Source organism: Vipera ursinii, assembly GCF_947247035.1.
Source record: "Vipera ursinii genome assembly, chromosome: Z".
Lineage (NCBI taxonomy): Eukaryota > Metazoa > Chordata > Lepidosauria > Squamata > Viperidae > Vipera > Vipera ursinii.
In genome coordinates this window covers 1,222,158-1,249,305 of record NC_139517.1, presented here as the reverse complement: position 1 = coordinate 1,249,305, position 27,148 = coordinate 1,222,158, and the positions used below count along the sequence as shown (strand labels likewise).

General features: G+C 51.3%; 1 protein-coding gene across 2 annotated transcripts; it reads left to right on the top strand.

Moving 5' to 3' along the window:
* The first annotated feature begins 7,807 nt into the window (after positions 1-7,807).
* Positions 7,808-13,269, top strand: KCTD11 (potassium channel tetramerization domain containing 11). 2 transcript variants are annotated; one of them, XM_083377775.1, is made up of 2 exons: positions 7,808-8,780; positions 13,222-13,269. In XM_083377775.1, exon 1 carries the CDS (start codon positions 7,823-7,825, stop codon positions 8,708-8,710), a length of 888 nt encoding a protein of 295 aa, XP_083233901.1. In that variant the 5' UTR covers positions 7,808-7,822; the 3' UTR covers positions 8,711-8,780; positions 13,222-13,269. The 2 variants fall into 2 exon arrangements, with proteins under 2 accessions (XP_083233901.1, XP_083233902.1); XM_083377776.1 differs by lacking the exon at positions 13,222-13,269 and adding an exon at positions 9,220-9,332.
* Positions 13,270-27,148: the final 13,879 nt, after the last annotated feature.

Below are 27,148 nucleotides of genomic sequence, written 5' to 3'. Positions count from 1 at the left end.
AGTCCTCGACTTACAACAGTTCGCTTAGCGACTGTCCGAAGCTACAACGGCACTGGAAAAAGTGCCCCCTGAGCCACAGCCGAGCGAGACGCCTGCCTGCCTGCCCGCCCGGTGGCGCTCTTCCTCCTGTCCGAGGTTTTCATTGTTGTGAGCATTTCTGATGAGGGTTGGCAACGGGGGTGGGGTGGAGGGGTGTTTGGTTTTTATTTCCCCCCCCCCTCTGCTGGGTGGTTGCAGCAGGTTTTGGTCACTTCACATGACCCTGGGACACTGTGACCGTCATAAATACGAATCAGTTGCCAAGCATCTGAATGTAAACCACAAGACCCTGGAGATGCTGCAACATTCCAGCTGATCGGCGCTTCTTCTGGGCTCAGAAGTGCCAGGATTAGTGCCGAGCTCCAGCTGGATCCTGGCGCTGATCCTGGTGCTTCCGCTGAGCCCCGACAGCCCTGCAGTTCCAGCCGTCTCTCGCTCCGGCTTGTGCGGTGCTGCCACCGGTTCAGCTCATTCCCCTCCCCCGCTACCACTTTTCTAGGATGGCTGCGTACCACCTGCCAGGTGCCAACGTACCACAGGTGGTACCCGTACCACTGGTTGAAAAGCCCTGATCTAGTCCAAGCCCCTGCTCAGGCAGGAAACCCTACACCATTTTGGACCTTGGAGGTCATCTAGTCCAACCCTATAGGGTTTCTCAATCTTGGCAACTTTAAGTGGAGTGGACTTCAACTCCCAGAATTCCCCACTCAGCATGGGTGGGGAATTCTGGGAGTTGGAGTCCACCCAATTGAAAGCTTTCTTTAGATATTCCTTACAGCAAACAAACAGTCCTGATTATTAAGGTTTGGGAAAGAAACCAATGTTTGGGACCTCTTTTCATAGCTCCTCCAAAGCTCCCCCAAAGCCAGACGTGGGTCCGACGTCTCTTCCCTAGCCGGCGCCTGGTTCTAATCCTGCTGGGACTCAGCTTCATCCTCACCATCACGGTCATGGTGTTTGGAGTCAAAGGTGAGCGAGTTGCGATACGACAGTGCCAGACAATGGCCTCCTAGGGCCTGAGCACATCTAAAGCCGAGGGGAGCGGTGACCACCAGGTGATCCCCAATGGGGCAAAAGGAGACATTTCTCTCCCTCAACCGTTTTTCGTTCCCTCTTCTTGCCTCCCAGGACGTTTTTACAACGCACAGCTGAAGGAGATCCAGGACAGCCTCAACAGTTTCAATCAAACACTTCTCAAGCAGTTCAGGAATCTTCAGGATAAAGGTAAAGCTTGCAGAAGTTAAAACTCATTTCGGCTGGTTCTGATTGCAGAACATTTTTAACCTTCAATCAGAATAGATCTGGAAAGGACCAAAAGAATAGAATAGAATAGAATAGAATAGAATAGAATAGAATAGAATAGAATAGAATAGAATAGAATAGAATAGAATAGAATAGAATAGAATAGAATAGAATAGAATAGAATAATAGAATAGAATAGAATAGAATAGAATAGAATAGAATAGAATAGAATAGAATAGAATAATAGCATAGAATAGAATAGAATAGAATAGAATAGAATAGAATAGAATAGAATAGAATAGAATAGAATAGAATAGAATAATAGCATAGAATAGAATAGAATAGAATAGAATAGAATAGAATAGAATAGAATAGAATAGAATAGAATAGAATAGAATAGAATAGAATAGAATAGAATCTGGAAGGGACCTTGGAAGTTTCTCCTTAATCCCAGGTTGCTTCTCTCCTTGATGAGTTTCAATCCGTTGCTTCTTGTCCTGCCTTCAGGTGCTTTGGAGAACAGGTTGACCCCCTTCTTCTTTGGGGCAGCCCCTCAAATATTGGAATACTGCTACCATGTCCCCACTATTCCTTCTCTTCATTAAACTAGACATCCCCAATTCCTGCAACTGTTGCTGGTGTGTTTTAGCCTCCAGTCCCCTAATCATCTTTGTTGCTCTTCTCTGCACCCTTTCCAGAGTCTCAACCTCTTTTTTATTTTGTGGCAAGCAAAACTGGATACCAGATTCCAAGTGTGGCCTTACCAAGGCCTTATAAAACACCATTAACCTTTCACATGATGTATAATGGATTAATGGAGTTGGAAGGGACCTTGGAGGTCTTCTAGTCCAACCCCTTGCTCAGGCAGAGAGACCCTATACCAGGGGTAGGGAACCTTGGCTCTTTTATGACTGGTGGACTTCAACTCCCAGAATTCCTGAGCCAGGCTGAGGAATTCTGGGAGTTGAAGTCCACCAGTCCTAAAGGGGGCCATAGTCCCCCCCTATGCTAGCTCAGGAATTCTGGGAGTTGAAGTCCACGAGTCCTAAAGAGAGCCATAGTTCCCCCATGCTGGCTCAGGAATTCTGGAAGTCCATGAGTCTAAAGGGAGCCATAGTTCCCCCATGCTGGCTCAGGAATTCTGGGAGTTGAAGTCCACAAGTCATCAAGGAGGCCATAGTTCCCCCATGCTGGTGAGGAATTCTGGGAGTTGAAGTCCACGAGTCCTAAAGGGAGCCATAGTTCCCCCATGCTGGCTCAGGAATTCTGGAAGTCCACGAGTCTAAAGGGAGCCATAGTTTCCCCATGCTGGCTCAGGAATTCTGGGAGTTGAAGTCCACCAGTCATCAAGGAGGCCATAGTTCCCCCATGCTGGTGAGGAATTCTGGGAGTTGAAGTCCACGAGTCCTAAAGGGAGCCATAGTTCCCCCATGCTGGCTCAGGAATTCTGGAAGTCCATGAGTCTAAAGGGAGCCATAGTTTCCCCATGCTGGCTCCGGAATTCTGGAAGTCCACGAGTCTAAAGGGAGCCATCGTTTCCCCATGCTGGCTCCGGAATTCTGGGAGTTGAAGTCCACCAGTCATAAAAGAGCCACAGTTGCCTACCCCTGCCCTATACCAATCTCTTCTTTAAAAACTCCAGTGTTGGAGCACTCACAACCTTCGGGAGAACGCACAACGTCTTCTCTCTCGGGGTTCAAAACCCACACCCAGGGTGAATCCCCAGTTTTCCTTCGAAAGGAAAACCGTCTGAGGATCTCCACCTTCCGGCCAACGTGACTTGCAAGAGGTAGCCGCTTTGCTAGGTGCCCAAACATGTTTTCCTGCCTGCCAGGATGTGCTGAGCATCACGGAGCAGGAGAGGAGGTGAGACACATTTGTGATGGCTCCTCTGCTCGACTCCCGGCCTTGAGTCACGGCGTGGAAACCCGGGCCAATTTGTCCACCGTTTGGATAGCAATATTTTGCCATTGAGCAAGACGTGAGCGGAGCGAGCATCCTCACGGGTGACAATCTCAAAAGCCTAGAATGGAGGGCTTTGAACCTGGCAAGGGAAGATGGAGGGAAAGTTGGATCACTTGGATGGTCCTTCAGAATCCAGCTGGGTTGCTTGCCAACTTTAAGAGAAGTGGACTTCAACTCCCAGAATTCCCCAGCCAGCCCTGCTGGCTGGGGAATTCTGGGAGCTGAAGTCCACCTCTCTTCAAGTTGCCGAGTTTGAAGAACGACGATTTAAACCAGGGGTCTTCAAACTTGGCCCTTTTGTGACTTGTGGACTTCAACTCCCAGAATTCCTCAGCCAGACACACTGGCTAAGGAATTCTGGGAGCTGAAGTCCGCCTTTCTTCAAGTTGCTGAGTTTGAAGAACGACGATTTAAACCAAGGGTCTTTAAACTTGGCCCTTTTGTGACTTGTGGACTTCAACTCCCAGATTTCCTCAGCCAGACACACTGGCTAAGGAATTCTGGGAGTTGAAGTCCGCCTTTCTTCAAGTTGCCGAGTTCGAAAAGCATTGATTTAAACAGTGCTGAGCCTGGCTGGGGAATTCTGGGAGTTGACGTCCACCTCTTTTAAAGCTGTCGAGTTTGAGATACTCAGCCGAGAAGGCCGGGGTGATCCAAGGCTGCCAAACCAGGCCGCCGACTCAGTGACTCACCCAGCGAGTCTGCCATTACCTGCAGGTTTTGCAATGTGACCGGAAAACAAAAATCTGCAACGCTTGCAAGCAGGTCGAGTGAGGGTGTGTGTGCGTTCAGACAAGCACGACAATCACAATTACGTGCGGCTGGAAACGAGGGCCGGGATGGTGCCGTGGAGGCGGGCAGCCCTGTTCCCTTTTAGGGCTAGGAGCTAGTCTGTTTGGTTCCTTACCTGGGAAACGGGCTGGGTAGGGCCAGGCATAAAAAGCTGTGGAATTTTGTTACCGAAAACAGCGAGATCATGGCAGTGAGCCCAGCCCAATCCTCCTGCAGCCAAGCCCCAGAACGGACGAGGCTTGTGAAATACCAGCGGTCCCTGACTTACGACACTTCATTTTGTGACCATTCTAAGTTACAACGGCACTGAACAAAGCGACTCAGGGGCCTTTTTCACACTTGCCACCGTGGCAGCGTCCCCCGTGGTCAGGTGATCAAAATTCCGAGGCTTGGGAACTGACTCGTGTTTACGACGGTCGCAGCATCCCCCCATGGGGTCATGGGGTCCCCCTTTCGCGACCATCTTACAAACAAAATCAATTTGGCGAAGCGGGATTCACTTAACGACCGTGTTCCTCGCTGAACAACTGCACTGATTCACTTAACACAGGGGTCTTCCGACTTGGCCCTTTTATGACTTGTGGAGCAACGGCTGAGGAATTCTGGGAGTTGAAGTCCACAAGTCATAAAAGGGCCAAGTTGGAAGACCCCCGGCTTAACAAGTGTGGCAAGGTAGGTCATAAAATGGAGCAAACTGTCTCACTTAGCAACAGAGATTTTGGGCTCACTTGTGGTCGTAAGTTGAGGACTACCTGCAGAGTATTCCCTCCTCCCATTCCTTCCCACAGCAACCTCCCTGCAGGGTAGGCCGAGCTGGGCTGAGGGAGAGAGAGAATTGGGACTGGCCCAATTCCCCCCCCCCATGAATTCATACGGTGTGAAGGGAGACTTGAACCCAGGTTTCCCACACTCCCACACTCACTTTTCAAAGCCTTCAACGGCGCTGTCTAGATCCTGACCTGCTGGGGGCTCTTCCCCACTCCTTGAATCCCCCAGCACTGCGTGGAAACTGGGGGGGGGGACTGCTGGAAAGAGGGCAGGGTCCCAGTTGTGAGACACCCCACCACCTACCACCCATCCCCCACCTCCTATCATCCACCGCCCATCACCCACCTCACATCATCCACCGCCCATCACCCACCACCCATCACCCAGTGCCCACCACAAATCACCCACCTCCCATCACCCACCACCCATCATCCACTGCCCATCACTAACCACCCAGTGCCCACATCACCCACCTCCCATCATTCACCGCCCATCACTTACCACCCATCACCCAGTGCCCACCTCCCATCACCCACCTCCCATCACCCAGCACCCATCATCCACTGCCCATCACTCACCACCCATCACCCAGTGTCCACCACAGATCACTCACCTCCCATCATCCATCGCCCATCACTTACCACCCATCACCCAGTGCCCACCTCCCATCACCCAGCACCCATCATCCACTGCCCATCACTCACCACCCATCACCCAGTGCCCACCTCCCATCACCCACCACCCATCATCCACCGCCCATCACTCACCACTCATCACCCAGTGCCCACCTCCCATCACCCAGCACCCACTAACCCACCATCCACTACCCATCACCAGTGCCCACCACGCATCACCCACCTCTCATCACCCACCTCCAATCATCCACCGCCCATCACTCACCACCCATCACCCACCGCCCATCATCCACCGCCGCCAGTCGGGACGCGCCTGGCGCGGGATGATGGTGGGGAGGGGGGGGCGGCCCCGGCGGGGTTCAGCCCCCCCTCCAGCCGGGGGTCCGGGATCGGAGGGGGCAGGAGGGCTGGCTCCGGATTGCGGCGAGGCTCCGTCGCTGAGCGGGGCAGAAGCGGCGGCGCCAGCCGGGACCCCCCCCCCCAGACCCGCCACACCTGCCGGCCGCTTTCCCGGGACGGCAACGCCTCCCGCCCGCCCCCGCCCGCCCCTATAAAGGGCGGCCGCCGGCAGCGCCCCGAGAGACCCGACCGGCCCGGCCGCGCTCGCCTGCCGCTCCCAGAGACCCCCCCGCGACCCCCGACAGGTAAGGAGACCCCCGACTCCCCCCCAGATCGACCCCGCTTCTTCTGCGCCCCTCCCCCGCCGGGTCCCTCGGCTCCCCGAAGCGCGTCCGGGGACCCTCGCCCGCGGAGGGTGGGGGGCTTGGCGGCAGGAGGAGCCTCCCCCCCCCAGCTTTTGGGCAGGGGAAAAGGACAGGGAGGACTCCAGTTCCCATCCTCCTCCGCCTTATGGGAGCGGAGTCCCGGGCCTCTGTCCCCTCCCCCGCTTTTCCTGCGGCGCTGGCCGGGTGGCTCCCCCTCCACTCCTCTCCCGGACCCCCCCCCCCTGCTCGGAGCTGGGTCGAAAAGCCGGGAGGGGGGAGGGGAAGGGAGGGCCTGTTGCCCCCCCCCAGCACCACCAAAAAGCTCCCCGGCCCCTCCCGCCCCCCCCCCGGAAGAGGATCCCACTGGGAGGTCCCAGACTGGGAACCGCCCCGACCTGGCCAGGGAGGCGCCCCCCTCGCCCCCCCTCTTTGCCCGGGATCCCGGCTCTGCGGGGGGAGGGGCTGGCTTCCCCCCCCCCCCGAAAAGTGTGGTTGGAGTGAAGCAGATCCAGAAATGGATTTTGCCAGGAGGTGCAAAGACTTTTTCCTACCTTGGAAAAAGAACCGGGTGGTGCTAAAAGTTGCTTTGTTTGTTCATCTCTCTCTCTCTCTTTGTCTCTCTCCATCTCTCTCTCTAGTCTCTCTCTCTCTCTCTCTCTGTTTATCACTCTTTCTGTCTCTCTCTTTTTCTCTTTCTGACACTCTCTCTCTCTATATATATATATATGTCTTTATCCATCTCTTTCTCTCTGTCTCTCTCTTTCTCTCTCTCTGTCTCTCTCCCCTTCTCTCTCTCTCCGTCTCTTTATCTCTCCGTCTCCGTCTCTCTCTCTCTCTCTCTCTCCTTCTCTCTGTCATCTCTATGTGTGTGTCTATCTTTGTATCTCTCTCTCTCATATCTATGTCTGTCTATATCTGTCTATTTCTCTATCTCTATCATCTTATCTAATCTCAAATTATTATTCCACCCATTCCACTGTTACAGTGACTCCGGATGGCCTGCAATACAATAAAATCCTTCATTTCACAACCATTTGTTTAGAGACCGTCCAGAGTTACAAAGGGACTGAAAAAAGTGACTTATGACCATTTTCCACACTTAACGACCGTCGCAGCATCCCCGTGGTTACGTGATCAAAATTCGGATGCTCGGCAACTGATTCATAGTTAATGACGGTCGCAATGGCATCCCGGGGTTCACGTGATTCGCTTTTGTGATGATCTGACAAGCAAAATCAGTGGGGGGAGCCCGATTCACAACCCTGTATACTCACTTAAGGACTGCAGTGATTCCCTTAACAGCTGTAGCAGGAAAAGACCTAAAAACGGGGCTAAATTCATTTAACATTCTTGCTTGCCAGTGGCAATTTGGGGCTGAATTGTAGAGACAAGTCAAACGCTATAGTAATATAAATCTGTGATATGTATTAAATGTATATATAATAAGTCCAAAACGATTAAAATGGAGAGGATTAAATAGGAAGCTTCTCAAAAGAGCAAGCAGATGCCTCCGGCGCACCCCGAGTAACGCAGCCCCTCTTCCCCCCCACAGGTGTCTTTGTGAGGATGCCGGACACCTGCCAGGGTCCGGCCCAGCCCGGCCCCCTGGTGACCCTAAACGTGGGTGGGAAGCTGTATAGCACCACCCTGGAAACCCTGACTCGCTTTCCCGACTCCATGCTGGGCGCCATGTTCCGGGGGCCCCAGCCGGCCCTCCTGGACAGCTGCGGGAACTACTTCATCGACCGCGACGGCAAGACTTTCCGCCACGTCCTGAATTTCCTCCGTTTTGGCCGGCTAGACCTTCCGGAGGGCTACGCCGAGCTCTCCCTGCTGCGGGCCGAAGCGGACTTCTACCAGATCCGTCCGCTCCTGGATCAGCTGCAGCGGGTCGAGGCGGAGCGATGTCGCCAGCGGAGCAACGCGGTGCTCCACGCCGACGTGGACCTGAACTCACGCCAGCTGCATTTCAACGTGCGCCGCGGGCCCCAGAACTACGAGCTCAGCTCTTGCACCGTGGAGATCTTCACCGCAAACGTCTTCTGCACCGACAGGCACTTTCTGGCCGTTCTGCGTAGATACTTGGGCCGCCTTGATCGTGCCAATGGGAATGTGGAGGAAGGGTCTCCTGGTGGAAAGCCGGACCCATCCTGGAGAGGACCAGGGCTTCCCAAAGCTCAGGCAGCTGTCCGGGAACCCGGAGGGTGGAAGTGTTGGTCTCCCAATGGCAATTGGGGAATTTGTTTGGGCGACTCCACGGACGAAGATGTGGAGACGGATGACGAGATGCCAGACGGTTCGTCGGAAAATTCCCTCGTGGAAGCCACCATGTGCCACCACCTATGCTTGGAGTGGGCCCCATGTCCAACTGCTCTGCCAGCTGTGGAGTACGCCAAACAGAAGCTGCGCCAGCTGTGGGTGGGCGGGCGAGAGATCCGGTCCTCCAACGAATTTCTGGAAGAGGTGTTGAAGGTGGCCTTGGCCCAGGGCTTCCGAGTAGATTCGGTCTTCCCTGACCCAGCCGATATCCTGAACGCTCGTTCGTTGCGTTTTGTGCGACACTGAATAGCTCAGCCCAATGTCGGGGCAGAGGCAGCCCGTGGCAGCCGACTCTCCCACCAGCCGGACCAAAAGGGTGAGCAGGAATGTTTGTCTGAAACGGTATTGGGTTGGTTGGTCTGAAATGGTGTAGGTTTCCTGCCTAAATAGGGTGTTGGACTAGAACAGGGATCCCCAGCCTGTTGGCCACTGGGCCCTGGGAATATCCGGTGAAACCCCCTCTCCCACTCACGGTAGCACCGCCATGCGGGCGCTAGTGGCCCCATTTGCACGTGTGCGGACGCTAGCACCGCCGCCAGCGTCAAGTGGCCGCCAGTGGCCCATTTGCACATGAGTGCATACGCTAGCACTGCACTGTGCACATGCCCATTTGCACGTGCACGGCCACACACGGGCACCTTTCCCTGCTGCCCCCTTTCCTTCCGGGCTGCCAAGATTGGGGGGCTCTGGACGAGAAGATCTCCACGATCCCTCCCGACTCTGTTGTCCTGTTATTCTTCCTCCACCTCTTTAAGAAGAGACTGGACAGCCCCATCTCTGAAATGGACCACGGTCTCCTGCCCGGACAGGGGGTTGGACTAGAAGACCTCCAAGGTCCCTTCCAACTCTGTGGCAGGCAGTCCTCGACTTACAACAGCTCATTTAGTGACCGTGACAAGTTACAACAGCCCTGAAAAAAGTGAGTTATGACCGTTTTTCACACTTGTGGCCGTTGAAGCAACCCCAGGGTCCCGCGATCAAAATTCAGATTCTTGACATCTGACTCATACTGATGACGGTCGCAGGGTCCCCCTGGGTCACGTGATTTCCCCCTTTGGGACCGTCTGACAAGCAAATTCCGTAGGGAAACCAGATCGCTTAACAGCTTTGTCACTGATTTAACGACCGGGAGAAGAAAAGTCATAAAACGGGGCAAAACTGGCTATAACAAATATCTCGCTTAACGACAGAAATTTTGGGCTCAGATGTGGTCGTAAGGCAAGGACTGCCTGTATTCTGTTATTTATCCAAGCTAAGCGGCAGTGGCGATGTCACGAGGTAGGGGAGAAGGATTGTGTGTTTTGCACCATGAGGTCATTTAGTGACCATTCACATTTACAACGGCGCTGAAAAACGTGACTAAGGACCGTTTTTCGCACTTAACGACCGTTGCACCGTCCCCGTGGTCACGTGATCCTATTTGTTACCGTGTCCCACGGGGTCACGCGATCCCCTTTTCTGATGACCAAACTCACCGGGGAAGCCATATTCACTTAACAACCGGGTGACTCACTTAACAACCGCAGGGGTTCGTTTGACAACGGTGGCTAGAAAGGGTTGTAGAACGAGCCAGATCTCATTTAGTCATATTCACTTAACAACCGGGTGACTCACTTAACAACCGCAGGGGTTCGTTTGACAACGGTGGCTAGAAAGGGTTGTAGAACGAGCCAGATCTCATTTAGTCATATTCACTTAACAACCGGGTGACTCACTTAACAACCACAGGGGTTTGCTTGCCAATGGTGGCTAGAAAGGGTCGTAGAACGAGCCAGATCTCATTTAGCCTTATTCACTTAACAACTGGGTGACTCACTTAACAACCGCAGAGGTTCGCTTGCCAACGGTGGCCAGAAAGGGTCGTAGAACGAGCCAGATCTCATTTAGCCATATTCACTTAACAACCGGGTGACTCACTTAACAACCGCAGGGGTTCGTTTGACAACGGTGGCTAGAAAGGGTTGTAGAACGAGCCAGATCTCATTTAGTCATATTCACTTAACAACCGGGTGACTCACTTAACAACCACAGGGGTTCGCTTGCCAACGGTGGCTAGAAAGGGTCGTAGAATGAGCCAGATCTCATTTAGCCATATTCACTTAACAACCGGGTGACTCACTTAACAACTGCAGAGGTTTGCTTGCCAACGGTGGCCAGAAAGGGTCATAGAATGAGCCAGATCTCATTTAGCCATATTCACTTAACAACCGGGTGACTCACTTAACAACCACAGGGGTTCGCTTGCCAACGGTGGCTAGAAAGGGTCGTAGAATGAGCCAGATCTCATTTAGCCATATTCACTTAACAACCGGGTGACTCACTTAACAACTGCAGAGGTTTGCTTGCCAACGGTGGCCAGAAAGGGTCATAGAATGAGCCAGATCTCATTTAGCCATATTCACTTAACAACCGGGTGACTCACTTAACAACTGCAGAGGTTTGCTTGCCAACGGTGGCCAGAAAGGGTCATAGAATGAGCCAGATCTCATTTAGCCAGTGTCTGGCTTAGCAACAGAAATTTTTTTGGGGGGGAGGCAAACTGGGGTGGTAAAGTCGAGGTGTGCAACTCAGAAACCCGGAAGCTGACCCAGGGAAGGAAAAAAAAAGCACACGCTCTGCTCTGCTCAGCCGTGGTTTGCTCAACCCTGTTTATTGCGTCAACTTGCCAGAGCCGGTTGGCTCCCTTGTGTTATTGTGCCACAAGCCGGCGTGGGTGGATTCACGTGGCACCTTAATCAAACAAACCTTATTCTGGCTTGGCCCAAGGTCTAAATCCCGGCCAGCTGGGCCAAATTTCTGACTTGGCCAAGGGCTTTAAAAGTGGGGTGACCCCTCGGCCCGGCCATGTCCGGACCTGGGAACAAAGAGGGGAGCTGGGGAGGGGGCTTCTCCTCAAACCGGCAGGCAGACCTCCTTCGCAGGGGTTTGGCAACCATTGGGAGGACCAAGCAGCCTTTTGAAGAGGCAAAACCGGGTGGAGATCCTGAAGGCTGACTAATCCCTGGTTCAGGATGGGAGGGAGGGTAGTAGTGGATGACGGGGAGGATCCAAGCACCTGAAATGAGAACGTTAAGATGGGCCCCGTCCAACCAAATGAGTTTCAAGGTGGAGAAAAGCAAAGTCTTAGGCAGGAAAAATCAAAGGTTTTAAGTACAGAATTCCGTGTTTTGCAACCCGGGCAGTTTCAGGATCCAAAAAAAAGATCTGGGAAAAACTTGAAGGATGGGCCCTATGCATCAAGATGAATATTTCAGCTGGAGAAAAGCAAAGTTTGACACCTAGGCAGGAAACATCAAAGGTACAAGCACATATTGGGCAAAACTTGGCTCAAAAACGGCAACGGTGAGAGGGACCTCGGAGTCCCAGTGGACGATCGCTTGACCCTGAGCCAGCCGTGTGCGGCAGCAGCCAAAAGAGCCAACACAATCCTGGGTTGCACAAACAGAGGCATAGAATCGAGATCACGCAAAGTATCAGTACCGCTTTGTAAAGCCTTAGTAAGGCCACACCTGGAATACTGCAGCCAATTTTGGTCACCGTATCACAAAAGGGATGCGGTGGCTCAGTGGGTTAGGAAGCTGAGCTTGTCGATCAGAAGGTCGGCAGTTTGGCGGGTTGAATCCCGAGTGCCGCGTAACAGAGGGAGCGCCTGTTACTCGTCCCAGCTTCTGCCAACCTAGCAGTTCGAAAGCACGTCAAAATGCGAGTAGAAGAATAGGGACCGCTACGGTGGGAAGGTAACAGCGTTCCGTGCGCCTTTGGCGTCTAGTCATGCCGGCCACATGACCACGGAGACGTCCTCGGACAAGCGCTGGCTCTTCGGCTTTGAAACGGAGATGAGCACCGGCCCCTAGAGTCGGAAACGACTAGCACGCATGTGTGGGGGAACCTTTATCTTTACCTTATCACAAAAAAGAGGTTAAGACTTGTTTAAAAAGGGCAAAAAAAAGCAAGTAGGATGATCAAGGGCCCGGAGATTAAAACATAGGAGGAACGATTGCAGGGTTTGGGCATGTCTAGTCTAGAGAAAAGAAGGACTAAGGGGTGACATGATGGCAACATTCCAGAATTTGAGGGGCTGCCCCAGAGAAGAGGGGGTCCACCTATTCTCCAAAGCACCTGAAGGCAGGACGAGAAACAAAAGATAGAAACGAACCAAGGAGAGAAGCAACCTAGAACTAAGGAGAAACTTCCTGACACTGAGAACAATTAACCAGTGGAACAGCTGGCCACCAGAAGCTGTGGGTGCTCCGTCCCTTTTTAAGAAGAGACTGGACAGCTGTTTCTCTGAGATGTTATAGGGTTTTGTGCTTGAGCAGGGGTTGGGCTAGAAGACCTCTGCGGTCCCTTCCAACTCCCAGATCAATTAACCAGCGGAACGACTTGCCTCCAGAAGTTGTGGGTGCTCTAACACTGGAGGCTTTGAATAAGAGACTGGAATGGTATATAGGGTCTCCTGCCTGAGCAGGGGGGCTGGACTAGAAGACCTCCCAGGTGCCTTCCAACTCTTGTTATTCTGAATGCTACCAGTCGGGGAAGCCTGGGCTGGGCGGAGAAGAGCTGCACGGCCCCGGCAGCGAGTGGTACGTGGTGATCCTCGGAGGTCAGAGGGAGAAGAAAACGCGCCCTATTCGGACGTTGACAAACAGGCCTTTGTTCGGAGCGCCCGGCTGCCTCCAAAGCCTGCCTTTGTGTGCCTTGACTCACAAATTCTCTCCCATTTCTCACCCGCCCTGCTTTTTCTTCCCCCTTTCTAGATTGCACCCACGGCCTGAGCTTTGGGCCTCCAGATGTGGCCGATATGGAACAGCCACGGAGGGGGTCCTCCCCTCCAAATCATTCATCTTTGGCTTTGGCGAGGAAGAGTCTACAAGAGTCTACAAGGAAGATGATGGACGAGGAAGGCTGGAGCATCCACTGGGGGCGGGGGGGGGGGAAGAGGAATGACCTCACGGTGACATTACTCCGTGATTGACACCACGCACATCCCAAGGCACTTGCGTTTATGATGCAAGCTGAGTTATCTGAGTTGGCTGCAAACATACAGAAGTAGTCCTTGACTTATGACGGGTCACTTAGGAAAAGTTCAGACTTATGACGGGAACCCCAAAAAAGGTACAGGTGGCCCTTGACTTTTGACCACAAGTGAGCCCCCGATTTCTGTTAAGCGAATCATTTTTTTTTCAAAGTGAATTTTTGCTCCGTTTTACGACCTTCCTTGCCCCGGTTGTTAAGAGAATCGCCGCAGCTAATAAATTACTCACACGGTCATGAAGCTAATCTGACTCTGCTTGTCAGAAGGTCGCAAAAGGGGATCACGTGACCCCGGGTCACTGCAACTGTCATAAATACGAGTCAGTTGCCAAGGGTCTGAATTTTGATCACCTGACCGTGGGAAAGGTACAACGGTTGTGTGAAAAACAGTAATAAATCACTTATTTCAGTGACGTAACTTTGAACAGTCAGTAAATGAACTGTTGTACTAGGGGACTATCTGTATTTCACATGCGGTGGAGCAAACTGCAGACCACAAAAAATTTAAGGGATACAGGTAATCGACTTACGAGCAATCGCTTAGTGACTGTTCTGAATTACAACGGACCTCCGTGGGGGCACTCACAACCCGGTTCCGAAATTCTGACAGGCACCCTAGTTGTGTGGCCACACAGCTGTGTGTCACGTGCTTGGCAACGGGCCTTCTTTTACAGCCAGCTGCAGTGTCCCACGCTCCTGTGACTCATTTTATGACGGTTTTACCGAAAACTGGCATTTACTACAGCCAGCCTATTGACAACCATTGGAACATTAAACGACCGTCGTGGTCATTTTACAACCGCATCTATCACTTGACGGCCACTGCCAAAAAAGTTGTAAAATCAGGTTCGTCGTGTGAGTGATCCACTTTACGACCTTCACGATGGGCAGGTTCCATGATGGTTATAAGTCAAGGACTATGTCACAAATAACCCTGGCTAGTCTTTAAAAGGTGCTTTTCCAAATTTTTTCAAATTATGGTAGTATTTCAACCGGCCTCAGACCGGATCTTGCTTTGTAATTACCGTAATATAATTTGGGGGTGGGTTTCTGCCTGTATTTAATGGGGTGGCCCTCGTCACCCTTTTTTAATTTATTTTGCTTCTAATTTATGGCGAGCGTTTTCATACACACCAGCTTCCCATCTCTGCACACAAAGTGGGGGGGGGGTTGTTTGCGGGAAATTCATGACTCCCTGGCGGCTGCTGGATGGGGACGATGGGAGATGTAGTCCAACCCATTTGAAAAGCAGAGGGAGGCGGCTTTCTTAGGACCACGTTCAGTTTTCCGGGCCTCTTTTGCCTTTTGCTGGCAAACCAGGAGGCACAAAGGAATGAATAATTGTGTTCTCGGCTCGGGTGCGAACGGGGAAGAAGAACATCGTACAAAATTTGCCTAGGTTGAATTTTTTTTTCCCCTCCTTCAAGAGCGACGCAAGAGCCTGCCAGCCTGTGGGGGGCAAGACCCTCGGTGTGATTGTCATGACACAATAAAGCTCGGCAATTTTGTTTTTCCCCTCTGATCTCTTGTGTGAAACCTGGGTTTGGCGTATTTGGGGAAGGGGGCGGCAACGGGGGAGATTCCCCCAGCTTCTTTGTCGGGTGTAAGAGAGGCTACGAGGACCGTCGGTGGGTCCAGATCCAGCAGCCTATAGAGAACCGTGGGTTCATTTAACGACCAAGAAGTTCGCTTTACAACCGCGGCCGACACTTGATGGCCACCAACGCAAAGCAAGCTCATCAAATCGCCATCACTCCGTCGCTGCTCCTCCATTCCTGGGTCGTGAAAGCAAAACCTCCGAAGGCTGTGTTTGGATTTGGGGAGCCACTTCAGCATCAATTCTCTGGCTGCATTTGGAACCATTGCCCAGGGCCTGGGGGGCTTCAGTGGGGGGGGGGGCATGGCAGCTAAGTGGAGCTAAGCATGCATGGAAGCAGATGGATTTGAAAACGGGTAGCTGAGGAGTTTTTTTTTTACTTTTTCATGCACTAAAATCTATTTGCTTTAGATATATATAAAAAGGTAAAGGTTCCCCCGCACGTGCGTGCTAGTCGTTTCCGACTCTAGGGGCCGGTGCTCATCTCCGTTTCAAAGCCGAAGAGCCGGCGCTTGTCCGAGGACGTCTCCGTGGTCATGTGGCCGGCATGACTAGACGCCAAAGGCGCACGGAACGCTGTTACCTTCCCACCGGAGCGGTCCCTATTTTCCTACTTGCATTTTTACGTGCTTTCGAACTGCTAGGTTGGCAGAAGCTGGGACGAGTAACAGGTGCTCACTCTGCTACGCGGCACTTGGGATTCAACCCGCCAATATGTGTGTGTGTGTGTGTGTGTGTGTGTGTGTGTGTGTGTGTGTGGAATATTTATCAAGTCTTTTGAATACCTTGGTAGTTAAATCTTTCCTGTTTCAGCCTATCACCAAGGCTATAGTCACAACTTACGACAGTTCACTATTTGTGTAAATTATTCAAATTGCTAATAAAGAATTATATATATATTTGGGTAGGGTTTCTTGCAGATGTTTCATGACCCAGCTAGGGAACATCATCAGGGAAGGAAGGAAGGAAGGGAGGGAGGGAGGAAGGGAGGGAGGGAGGGAGAGAGGGAGGGAGGAGGAATAGGACTGGGGGGTCCTGGGTGCTCTCTGAATTGGTGGGTTTCTTGCAGATGTTTCATGACCCAACTAGGTTACATCATCATTAGTAAGGAGGAGGAGAACTGGGGGGTCCCTGGTACTCTCCGAGTTGGTGGTTTCTTGCAGACGTTTCATGACCCAGCTAGGGAACATCATCAGTGATAGAAAGGGGGGGGCTTGCAAAGAGGAGGAGGAGGGAGGGAGGAGGAAGAGGACTGTGAGGGTCCTTGGTGCTTTCTGATCTGGGTTGTTTCCTTGTGGACGTTTCATGACCCAACTAGGGAACGTCATCAGTGTACATTTTAATTTGCAAATAACCGCATGCGTGCAAAGGCTAGGAGCTTTAATGCTCTCTAATAGAAAAATATTCATAATATTTAACGCCCGCTTCCTTGCCCGCCTTTGCTGGTTTCCACTTTGCAAAAACGCCAAAGAGAGGGGCTGCTTCCCCCATCGTGAGACACACACACCCCAACCCAAACGACAACCGTGAGCTGGGCCTCCTCCAGACATGAAGACTACAAGTCCCAGAATTCTCAGCTCAACATGGCTGCTCCTCTAAAAGTTGGCCCCTCAAACGAGGCGAGGTCCTAAAATCGGGCACGGGCCCCTTAACGACCTCACCACTTGGGGAGGGAGTTGTGGTTGTACATTGAGGACTCTCTGGAGCTGGCTCCTCACGAGCTGTTCTCGGAGACACGGGGCTGCTGTCCCTACTGGAAACAATAAACTGGGTTAGTTATTTCTAGGAAAACTCTGGTCACCGGATGTTTGGAAGCCAAGATGTAGTTGCACTCATTGGCCTGTAGAGGGCACAGCTTCCCATTGGTGTTGATGGATTCATTTTTTACAGTGAATCTCCAACTGGCGCTCCCGGGACAGGAAGTATAGGGGGAGTCGGCTTATTTGGATGCCCAATGCAGGATGTGGGGTTTATTTGGGGGTGGGGGAGAAGGCTGCAGGGGAAAAGGCACCAACAGGAGACCCTTAGGGGATTCCTTAACTCAATGCGTCTCAGTTCCAGCCACTTTAAGAAGGGTGGACTTCAACTCCCAGAATTCCTCAGCCAGGAATTCTGAGAGTTGAAGTCCATCCCTCTTAAAGTTGTCCAGACTGAAAAACACTGATTTTAAAATTGTTCATTATGGGTTTCCTCCCCCCCCTCCCATTACTGGCTTTATCATATTTTATCATGCCAAACCAATCTTATTTCATTCTTCGATAAAGGGACTAAACTAATAGACCAGCGAAACGTTGTGGATGTAGTATACTTAGATTTCAGTAGGGCATTTGATAAGGTAGATCACAATCTACTCCTTGGTGAGCTAGAAAAAGGTGGGGTAGACAACATCACCCCGGATGGATCTCTGGCTGGCTGGCAAACCGTACTCAACGAGTAGTCCTCAACGGCACTACATCCACACGGAGGGAGGTAAGCAGTGGGGGACCACAAGGCTCCGTCTTGGGCCCAGGACTCTACTCTCCAATCTCTTCATCAATGACTTAGACCAGGGAATTGAGGGGGAACCCATCCAATCTGCAGATGACACCAAACTGGCAGGAGTAGCCAACACCCCAGAAGACAAACTCGGGATCCAAAAAGATCTTGACGGACTTGAACAAGGGGCCCCGTCCCACGAAATGAGTTTCAAGGTGGAGAAAAGCAAAGTTTGACACCTAGGAAGGAAAAATCAAAGGTTCAAGCACAGATTGGGCGAGACCTGGTGTCAGGACCCACCTCAATCCTCATCTTAGGAAATAAGAACTCTTGGATGCAAGTTTAGTCCAAAAGGAAAATGTTTACTAGGATGGAATCGATTGTGGCAATACAAGACGGAATCTAACAAAGTTACATTTCAATCCTATATAAAGCATTCCCATTTCAGCCCCCCTCCCCTCATCCATTTGGTCAGATGTCAGGCCCTTCCCTGGGAAAGGGAACTCTCCTTGGTTTTATGGTTATTGCTTCCTTTTTTGTTCAAATGTTCCCTGTTGTTTGAAGATGCCTAAAGTCTATCCTCTCCCCCCCCCCTTCGGAGAGATGGCAGAATCCCCAGAATAAGCACATTGTTCTATCTATACATTTATGAAATGTGATATAAATGGATTCTGACACCTGGCTCAAAAACGGCAACGGTGAGAGGGACCTCGGAGTCCCAGTGGACGATCGCTTGACCCGGAGTCAGCCGTGTGCGGCAGCAGCCAAACAAGCCAACACAATCCTGGGTTGTATAAACAGAGGCAAAGAATCAAGGTCACACGAGGTATTAGTACTGCTATGTAAAACTCTAGTGAGGCCACATCTGAAATATTGCAGCCAATTTTGGTCACCGTATCACAAAAAAGAGGTTGAGAGTTTGGAAAAAGTCCAGAGAAGAGCAACTAAGAGGATCCAAGGCCTGGAGACCAAAACATACGAAGAACGGCTGAGAGACTTGGGTCTGGCTATAGAGAAAAGAAGAAATAGGGGAGACACGATAGCAGCGTTCCAGTATTTGAGGGGCTGCCCCAAAGAAAAAGGGGGTCAGGTTATTCTCTAAAGCACCAGAGGGAAGGACGAGAAACAATGGTTTGGAAACTGACCAAAGAGAGAAGCAACCTGGAATTAAGGAGAAACTCCCTGAAAGTGAGGACAATTAACCAGTGGGACTGCTTGACAGCAGAAATCAATGGAGGTTTTTAAGAAGAGGCTAGCTAAACAGTCACTTGTCTGAGATGGTACAGGGGGCTGGACTAGAAGACCTCCAAGGTCCCTTCCAGCATCTATTCTATTCTATTCTATTCTATTCTATTCTATTCTATTCTATTCTATTCTATTCTATTCTATTCTATTCTATTCTATTCTATTCTATTCTATTCTGTATTTTATTATTCTATTCTATTCTATTCTATTCTATTCTATTCTATTCTATTCTATTCTATTTTCTATTCTATTCTATTCTATTCTATTCTATTCTATTCTATTCTGTATTTTATTATTCTATTCTATTCTATTCTATTCTATTCTATTCTATTCTATTCTATTCTGTATTTTATTATTCTATTCTATTCTATTCTATTCTATTCTATTCTATTCTATTCTGTATTTTATTATTCTATTCTATTCTATTCTATTCTATTCTATTCTATTCTGTATTTTATTATTCTATTCTATTCTATTCTATTCTATTCTGTATTTTATTATTCTATTCTATTCTATTCTATTCTATTCTATTCTATTCTGTATTTTATTATTCTATTCTATTCTATTCTATTCTATTCTATTCTATTCTATTCTATTCTATTCTATTCTATTCTATTCTATTCTATTCTGTATTTTATTATTCTATTCTATTCTATTCTATTCTATTCTATTCTATTCTATTCTATTCTATTCTGAATTTTGCTTTGAGCAGGATTCACCCCCCCTCCCTCTGTCGATCAATAGCTCGCCTTTGCAAATCGGTGCCTTCTGGGTTCCGGAACCCCTTTGAATTTGGGAAAGTTCCTGCTCCGAGTTTGGGAAAGTTTCTTAATTTCTTGAGATCGAGAAATAATGTTATTTCTTGCACACCCCACTGTGGTTTTCAGAGTGCCAAAATCGCGCAGGGCAAACGTCAGCCACATGACCTGGCAGGGCAGGGTGTGAATGTTGGATAGCATGATAAATCTCTCCTTTTGCACCACTCCCTTCTGGCTGATTCACACAACCCAGGGCAGAGGTGGCTGCCAGCGTCACGTGGGCCCTGACCTACATTCTCCTTCGGGTTTGAGTAAGCATCCTTCCCCCGGCCCAGTTTTTCCCCCCCACCCCCGCATGGCTCTGACACACAGGCACGCGGTCCCTGCTCACCTGGGCGCTGTCCAGTCCGGCTTTTCCTTCCGGGATTTCTGTCTTTCCAAGGACGTGTTCAGACCGGAAGGTTGGGGCATGAGAGGAGGGGGTTAAAAGGGGGGCCCAGCACACCTGCAGTCAAGCCAGGATGCTGGGGAAGCCCCTGGTCCAGCAAGAGGCTGCAGGTGAGAATATCCCCTTGGAGCATGTGCAGAGGGATTCTTAAAACTTTCAGGTTGCTTCAGTTTGGACCTGATGATGTTATCTAGTTGGGTCATGAAAGGTCTGCAAGAAAACGACCAATTTCAGAGGGCTTCAAGGACCCCAAACAAGTCCTCCTCCTCCTCCTCCTCCTCCTCCTCCCCCTCCCTTCTAGCACTGATGATGTTCCCTAGTTGGGTCATGAAAGGTCTGCAAGAAAACCGCCCAGCTCAGAGAGCAGCAAGGACCCCACAGTCCTCCTCCTCCTCCTCCTCCTCCTCCTCCTCCTCCTCCTCCTCCTCCTCCTCCTCCTCCTCCTCCTCCTCCTCCTCCTCCTCTCTTCTTCTTCTTCTTCTTCTTCTTCTTCTTCTTCTTCTTCTTCTTCTTCTTCTTCTTCTCCCTCCCTCCTCCTCCTCCTCCTCTTCTTCTTCTTCCTCTTCCTCCTCCTCCCACTGTCTTCTAGCACTGATGATGTTCCCTGGTTGGGTCATGAAAGGTCTGCAAGAAAACCGCCCAGCTCAGAGAGCAGCAAGGACCCCACAGTCCTCCTCCTCCTCCTCCTCCCCTCTTCTTCTTCTTCTTCTTCTTCTTCTTCTTCTTCTTCTTCTTCTTCTTCTTCTTCTTCTTCTTCTTCTTCTTCTTCTTCTTCTCTCTCCCTCCCTCCTCCTCCTCCTCCTCTTCTTCTTCTTCCTCTTCCTCCTCCTCCCACTGTCTTCTAGCACTGATGATGTTCCCTGGTTGGGTCATGAAAGGTCTGCAAGAAAACCGCCCAGCTCAAAGAGCACCAAGGATCCATTAGTTCTCCTCCTCCTCCTCCTCCTCCTCCTCCTCCTCCTCCTCCTCCTCCTCCTCCTCCTCCTCCTCTCCTCTTCTTCTTCTTCTTCTTCTTCTTCTTCTTCTTCTTCTTCTTCTTCTTCTTCTTCTTCTTCTTCTTCTTCTTCTTCTTCTTCTCCCTCCCTCCTCCTCCTCCTCTTCTTCTTCCTCTTCCTCCTCCTCCTCCTCCCACTGTCTTCTAGCACTGATGATGTTCCCTAGTTGGGTCATGAAACATCTGCAAGGAAACCACCCAGCTCAGAGAGCGCCAAGGACCCCACAGTTGTCGTCCTCCTCCTCCTCCTCTTCTTCTTCTTCCTCTTCCTCTTCCTCCTCTTCCACCTCCTCCTCTTCCTCCTCCTCCTCCTCCTCCTCCCACTGTCTTCTAGCACTGATGATGATCCCTAGTTCGGTCATGAAACGTCTGCAAGGAAACCACCCAGCTCTGACCCACAATCCTCAGCAACCAGAGAGAAGGATGCTTTCTCACCCATTCTCTTAAACCCCGGTTCCAAGGTGGCTTGTGGTTAGTGCTCTAATCTAAGATCTTTAGGGGGCCAGGCAGGACAGAGAAATTCACCACCCAGGCACTTGCCATCCTTTATTAGAAGATTATTAGACAATTAGAACAATTGAAACGGTTCCCATCAGGCCTTGCTGGCCTGGGGAATTCTGGGAGTTGAAGTCCACCCATCTTCAGGTTGCCCAGGTTGGGAAACACTGCGCCACAATCCCGACTGTCAAGGCGCCACAAAGCCGACAGGCTGGGGAGCCGCCTCTGCCAGGCTAATGGGAAAATCCTCGAATGGTGCACTTGGAAAGCACCCTCAAGGGTCATCTAGTCCAACCCCGTCCAGTCAAACCAGTTCAGCCGTTCTGGAGAGCCGATGCCCATTCTTGGTTTCTGAGATTCCTGGTTTCTATGATTCGTGGTTTCTAGGATTCCTTTTATTATTCTTGGTTTCTGAGATTCTTGGTTTCTTGGCCTCAAGAATCTCAGGGCACCAAGCTCTAGAACCCAGGGCCAAACAGACCACGGAAACGGGGTTCCAGAAGGCCCTCGGGGCCCCGCCCACCCCTTCCTGGCTCCGCCTGTTAGCTGCTCACCATGGGCCATCCTGCACCTCCTGCCCCAACACCCCCTTGGCCCACCCCAGCTGTCCTCCTCCTCCTCCTCCTCCTCCTGGCCGGGGGAGGCTCGGAGGGCTGCCTCCACTGCGGGCACGAGTTCAAGAACTTGCGGATACGCTTTGCCCAGCTCTGCGCCCGCTACCGAGAGCGTTTCGCCCGGGGGGGCTGCTCCAAGCACCCCTGGGGGGCAGAGGCCGTCCGGGACTTCGCCTTAGGTAGAGAGAGACCCCAGGACCTCAACCGGGAGGGGGGCGATAGAGAAGGGGGAGGGGGAGGCACCCCACCCATAGGAGGGAGCTCACCCTACCCCGCAGAGGGGGAGGGTTAGGTCTCCAATGTGCCCCCCCTCCCCGGCTGTTGGAACAAAAGGAAGGGTCTGGACCCGCGGGGACAGTGACCGTCGGAACTTTGGATCCAGGTCGTAAGTCCCCTTTTGTCAAGTCGGTCGTAATTTTGATCAATCAATCAATCAATCATCAGAATAGAGCAGCAAGGGACCTTGGAGGTCTTCTAGTCCAACCCCCTGCTCAGGCAGGAGACCCTGTGTCTTTTTAGGCAAACGGCCGTCCAATCTCTCTTTAAAGGACGACTCGCAGAGTGTGGTTTGTCAGCCACTTTCTTCGGTCGCTAAGCGGCCCGTCGTAAGTCACTTTTGCCGCCTTGCACAAAACTGTGCAAGTCTCCTTCCCGCCAACGTTGCGCTTCCGCCTGAGGGTTTTGGCTGGACGCCGAGTCTCGTTTTCCTCCAGAACGACAGCCCTGCGAGGTAGGACAGGCCGAACAGCAGAGAATCGGCCCACGCCGCTTCCCGGGCTTCAGGACCAAGCAGGGTTGGGCACCGACTTTCCCCGCAGGCAGCTATCCCCCAGGTCCAGCCCCGGCTTGCAACAGCCCCCCCCTTCTCTATTTTCTCGCCTCCCCCCCCCAGATGAGGCAGCTCTGGACCTGCTCCTGGAGAAAGCCCACCGGGTGCTCCGGGTGATCGGTAAGCGGGACCCCAGCCCCCCCGCCACGGTGGGCTTCGGCAGGGTTCAAGGGCCTAGCCGGGGACGATGGGAGTTGTAGTCCACGGCTCTTCCTTCTTTCCCTTAGAAATAAAACAGAGCTTTGCAGACGTCCCGAGGTTTTGGAACTGGCTGCACGACGTTAAGATCCCCAGCAAGACCCGAGAAGGTGGGAGGATCTGCACTCGGCTCTTCTGGGGGTTGGGGGGGGGTTGTCTGGCTGGGGAGGGGTCCAGTCTGTCTGCCTGCTTTCCCAAAGAGGAAGGCCCCCCCAAGAGAAAGGCTTGAATCGGGCTCATTTCAAACACAGCTAGTCCTCGGTTTAACAGCCAAAATGGAGCCCAAGATTTCCGTTGCTAAGCGAGGCAGTGAGTTTCGTCCCCTCCCCCTTTTGCCGCCTTTCTGGCTGCCGTTGTTAAGCGAATCACTGCATCTGTTAAGTGAGTCAACCTGGCTTCCCCGGTGACGTGGCTTGATATGAAGGTTGCAGAAGGGGATCGTATGATCACTGCGGCCGTCGTAAATACGAGTCGGTGGCTGGGTCTCTGAATTGTGACCATGTGACCACGGGGGAAACGCTGCCACGGTCGTAAGTGTGAACAGCGGGTCCTAAGTCACCTTTTTCCAGTGTCATCATGACTCCGAAAGTTCAATAAACTGATGGGATGGGGTTGGGTTTTATAAATCGGTTTTAACTTTTAATGTGTATTAATTTATTCATGGGCATTGTTGTTTAATCGTTTTTAATTTTTGTATCTTGTTTTTTAATATGTATTGCCCTGTTCACCGCCCTGAGTCCTTCGGGAGAAGGGCGGTATACAAATTAAATTAATAAATAAATAAAATAAATAAATGTTTATCAGTCCAGGGAGCTGAGTCAGTGTGTGTGTGTGTTTGTGTGTGTTTATGTGTGTGTGTGTGTGTGTGTGTGTGTGTGTGTGTGTGTGTGAGAGAGAGAGAGAGAGAGAGAGAGAGAGAGAGAGAGAGAGAGAGAGAGACTAGATGACCTTGAGGGTCCCTTTCCGATCTTGACCTTAGGGCGATTCTGTGATTCCGTTTGCAAAAGGGCATAGGAACCAAAATGCTCTTAACACACCCCTAAGTGACTTATAAAGGCAGAATTAGAAAAAAAAACAACAACTTTGCAATAAATAGAAATAAAGAAATTAGAAGAACGGGTTGACAAACGGTGGTATAATGGACCAAGGTCGAGATATTTGTAAAGGGTGTCGTTTCGGCTAACGTGGCGGGCAGCTTCATAAATTTAAATTTAATTAATTGGATAAAACGATGGGCAAGAATCCCGCCCCGGAATTTCCAAAAACACACCGTGCGTATTTTGCAAATCGGACAAGGGGTCTAGTCCTCATGATCCTAAGGCGAAAGGTCGCTCTGAATCGGCTCATCATCTGGGGCATTTATTTTTCACTGCCTATTACTGTCTGCTTTTATTTTTACGTGGTTTTTATTCTTTCTCTTCCAGCTCTGTGTCCACCTGCTTGCCGTAAGTTGCCCCCACCCCCAATAAAGCCCTCAGATGGATCATTATTTTAAGGAACTTTGATTTTTTTTTCATCATATCGATATATTTATTATTATTATTATTAATTTTATTTATATTTGCGGTGCCTTTTTAAATTCTGGTAAGCTGCCTTGAACGGCGGGGACAGAAAGTTGCAGGTATGAAATGTAATAATAAATTTTAAAAAAATTAATAAAATGGCAAATACCCTGTAAGTAGAGAGTCCCCCACAATTGAGCCCAAAATTTCGGTTGTTAAGCAAGGCAGTTGTTAAGTGAAATTTGCCCCGTTTTACAACCTCCCTTGCCACGGTTGTTAAGTGAATCGCTCCAGTTGTTCAGTTAGAAATCCAGTCGTTAAGTGAATCCGGCTTCCCCATTTGACTTGGCTTGTCAGAAGGTCACCAAAGAGGATCACTGCGACCGTCGTAAATGTGAGTCAGTGGCCAAGCATCCGAATTTTGATCATGTGACCACGGGGAGGCTGCCTGTGAAAAACGGTGCTAAGACACATTTTTCAGTGCCGTCGTAACTTGGAGTGGTCACTAAACGAACCGATGTAAGTCAAGGACTGCCTGCACGCTGCTCTGCAGAAAGAAGGGGGCAGCCGTGGAGGGGAAACGTCTCTCGCTGGCCTCGCATCCGGCCCCTTCGCGGCATTTCTGCAGCCGAGCCTCCATTCACCGGTGGAACTCCCCGCCACAGGTTATAATGGCCCCTGCTGAAGGTCGTCTTCAAGTTACAACCATTCGTTGAGCGACCTGTCAAAGGTACGGCAGCACCGAAAGAAAAAGAGATTTGTGACGGTTTTTCCACACTTACGACCGTGGTCACATGATCCAAATCTGGACGCTTGGCAACAGGCTCCCGTTTAGAACGGTCGCACCGTCCCGGAGGCTCCGTGATCCCCCTTTCCGACAAGCTAAGTCGGAGGGGAAGTTGGATTCACTTAACAACCGTGCGACCCGCTTAACGACTGCCGTGACTCGCTGAACAACGGTGGCATCGAAGGTCGTGAAATGGGACAAAACTCACAAAACGCAACAGACACTTTTGTGGTCGTAAATTGTAGTCCCTTTGTGGCGTCTCTCCTGCCAGATGTGGTGGCCTCCCTCTTCAACTGCTCCAGCTGCCGAAGGATGGAGATTCCCTGCTGGGACCTGAGGACCTGCTACCCAGGTGAGGGGCTGGCCCCGCCTCCCCCCTCCACTCCGCCCCCCTGGGGTGGGCCACAGACCCCTCCCTCCCTGGCCCCGCCTCCCTCCTCTCCTGCTCCCTGGGGGTGGGCCACAGACCCCTCCCTCCCTGGCCCCGCCTCCCTCCTCCACTCCGCCCCCCTGGGGGTGGGCCACAGACCCCTCCCTCCCTGGTCCCCCTCCCTCCTAAGTCAGAGTGCTGTGTAACTTCGAAAAGTCACTAAACGAACTGTTGTAAGTCGAGGACTGCCTGTGCCTTACCAGAAAAGTTGAGTCTTGTGGCGGGCAGTTCCACCGGGGAATATGGCCCAGCTGCAGAAATGCTAAGAGCGGGCTGGATCCCGGATCTCTGGGACCACTCCCCTTCCTCCCTGACCCCTTTGCCCCCTTTCCTTTACCCTCCCCCTCCACTCCCTCTGCAACTCCGTCTGCTTCTCCTCCGCCCCACAGAATACCAGGGGTTGCCAAGGGTCATCCAGCTGCTCCTTTACATCTCCGGCTCCTGCTTCTTCCTCGGACTGATCTCCTGTGCAGTGGAGTGAGTGGACGTTCCCGGAGGGGGAGGGGGGGTAAGCAGATGGCCAGGGGGCTGGGAGGGCTGAATGGGGAAGGGGCTTTTACATGGAGGTGTGGCGGGGTGGGCAAACCTTGTCAGGTAAACCTCACAACCTTCTCTTGACACCATCAGGGTGGGTCAAAGTTTGTAAAATCCTGGCCAAAGCAACGCACAAAAAGGTCAGTCTTTTCCAAACATGGCCGCTTGGACAGGGGACTTCCCAGAATTCCCCAGCCAACGTGCTGGGTGTTGAAGCCCAGCCGTTTTTCAGCTGGTCAACTCTGAAAAAGATTGCTTTAGCTCAAACCAAGCTGGCCAGCTTGCACCTCGCCCGGTTGTGTGAATGTAGCCCAAGCCTTTTGTGAACCCAGCTATCGAAACCTTAAGTTTAAGGTGGAAGGACTTCAACTCCCAGAATTCCTGCGGTGTCATCCTAGTGATGTCATTGTGGCTTGCCACAGCTGCCACAGACCAGGAGACCCAGACGGTCCTGCCTAATTAGCATCGATAGCAGGGCTGTCCAACCTTGATAAGCTCTTTTTCTCCACTTTGCTGAAGTCAAGGTATATTATGTTGACCGCATTCCCACCGTCTATTAAGAAAGTTACCACTCCAAAAAATTACATAAAGGAATAATAATAATAATAATAATAATAATAATAATAATAATAATGAGGAGGAGGAGGAGGAGGAGGTTGGAAGGGACCTTGGAGGTCATCTAGTCCAACCCCCTGCTCAGGCAGGAAATCCTGGCCTATACCATTCTGGACAAATGTTTGT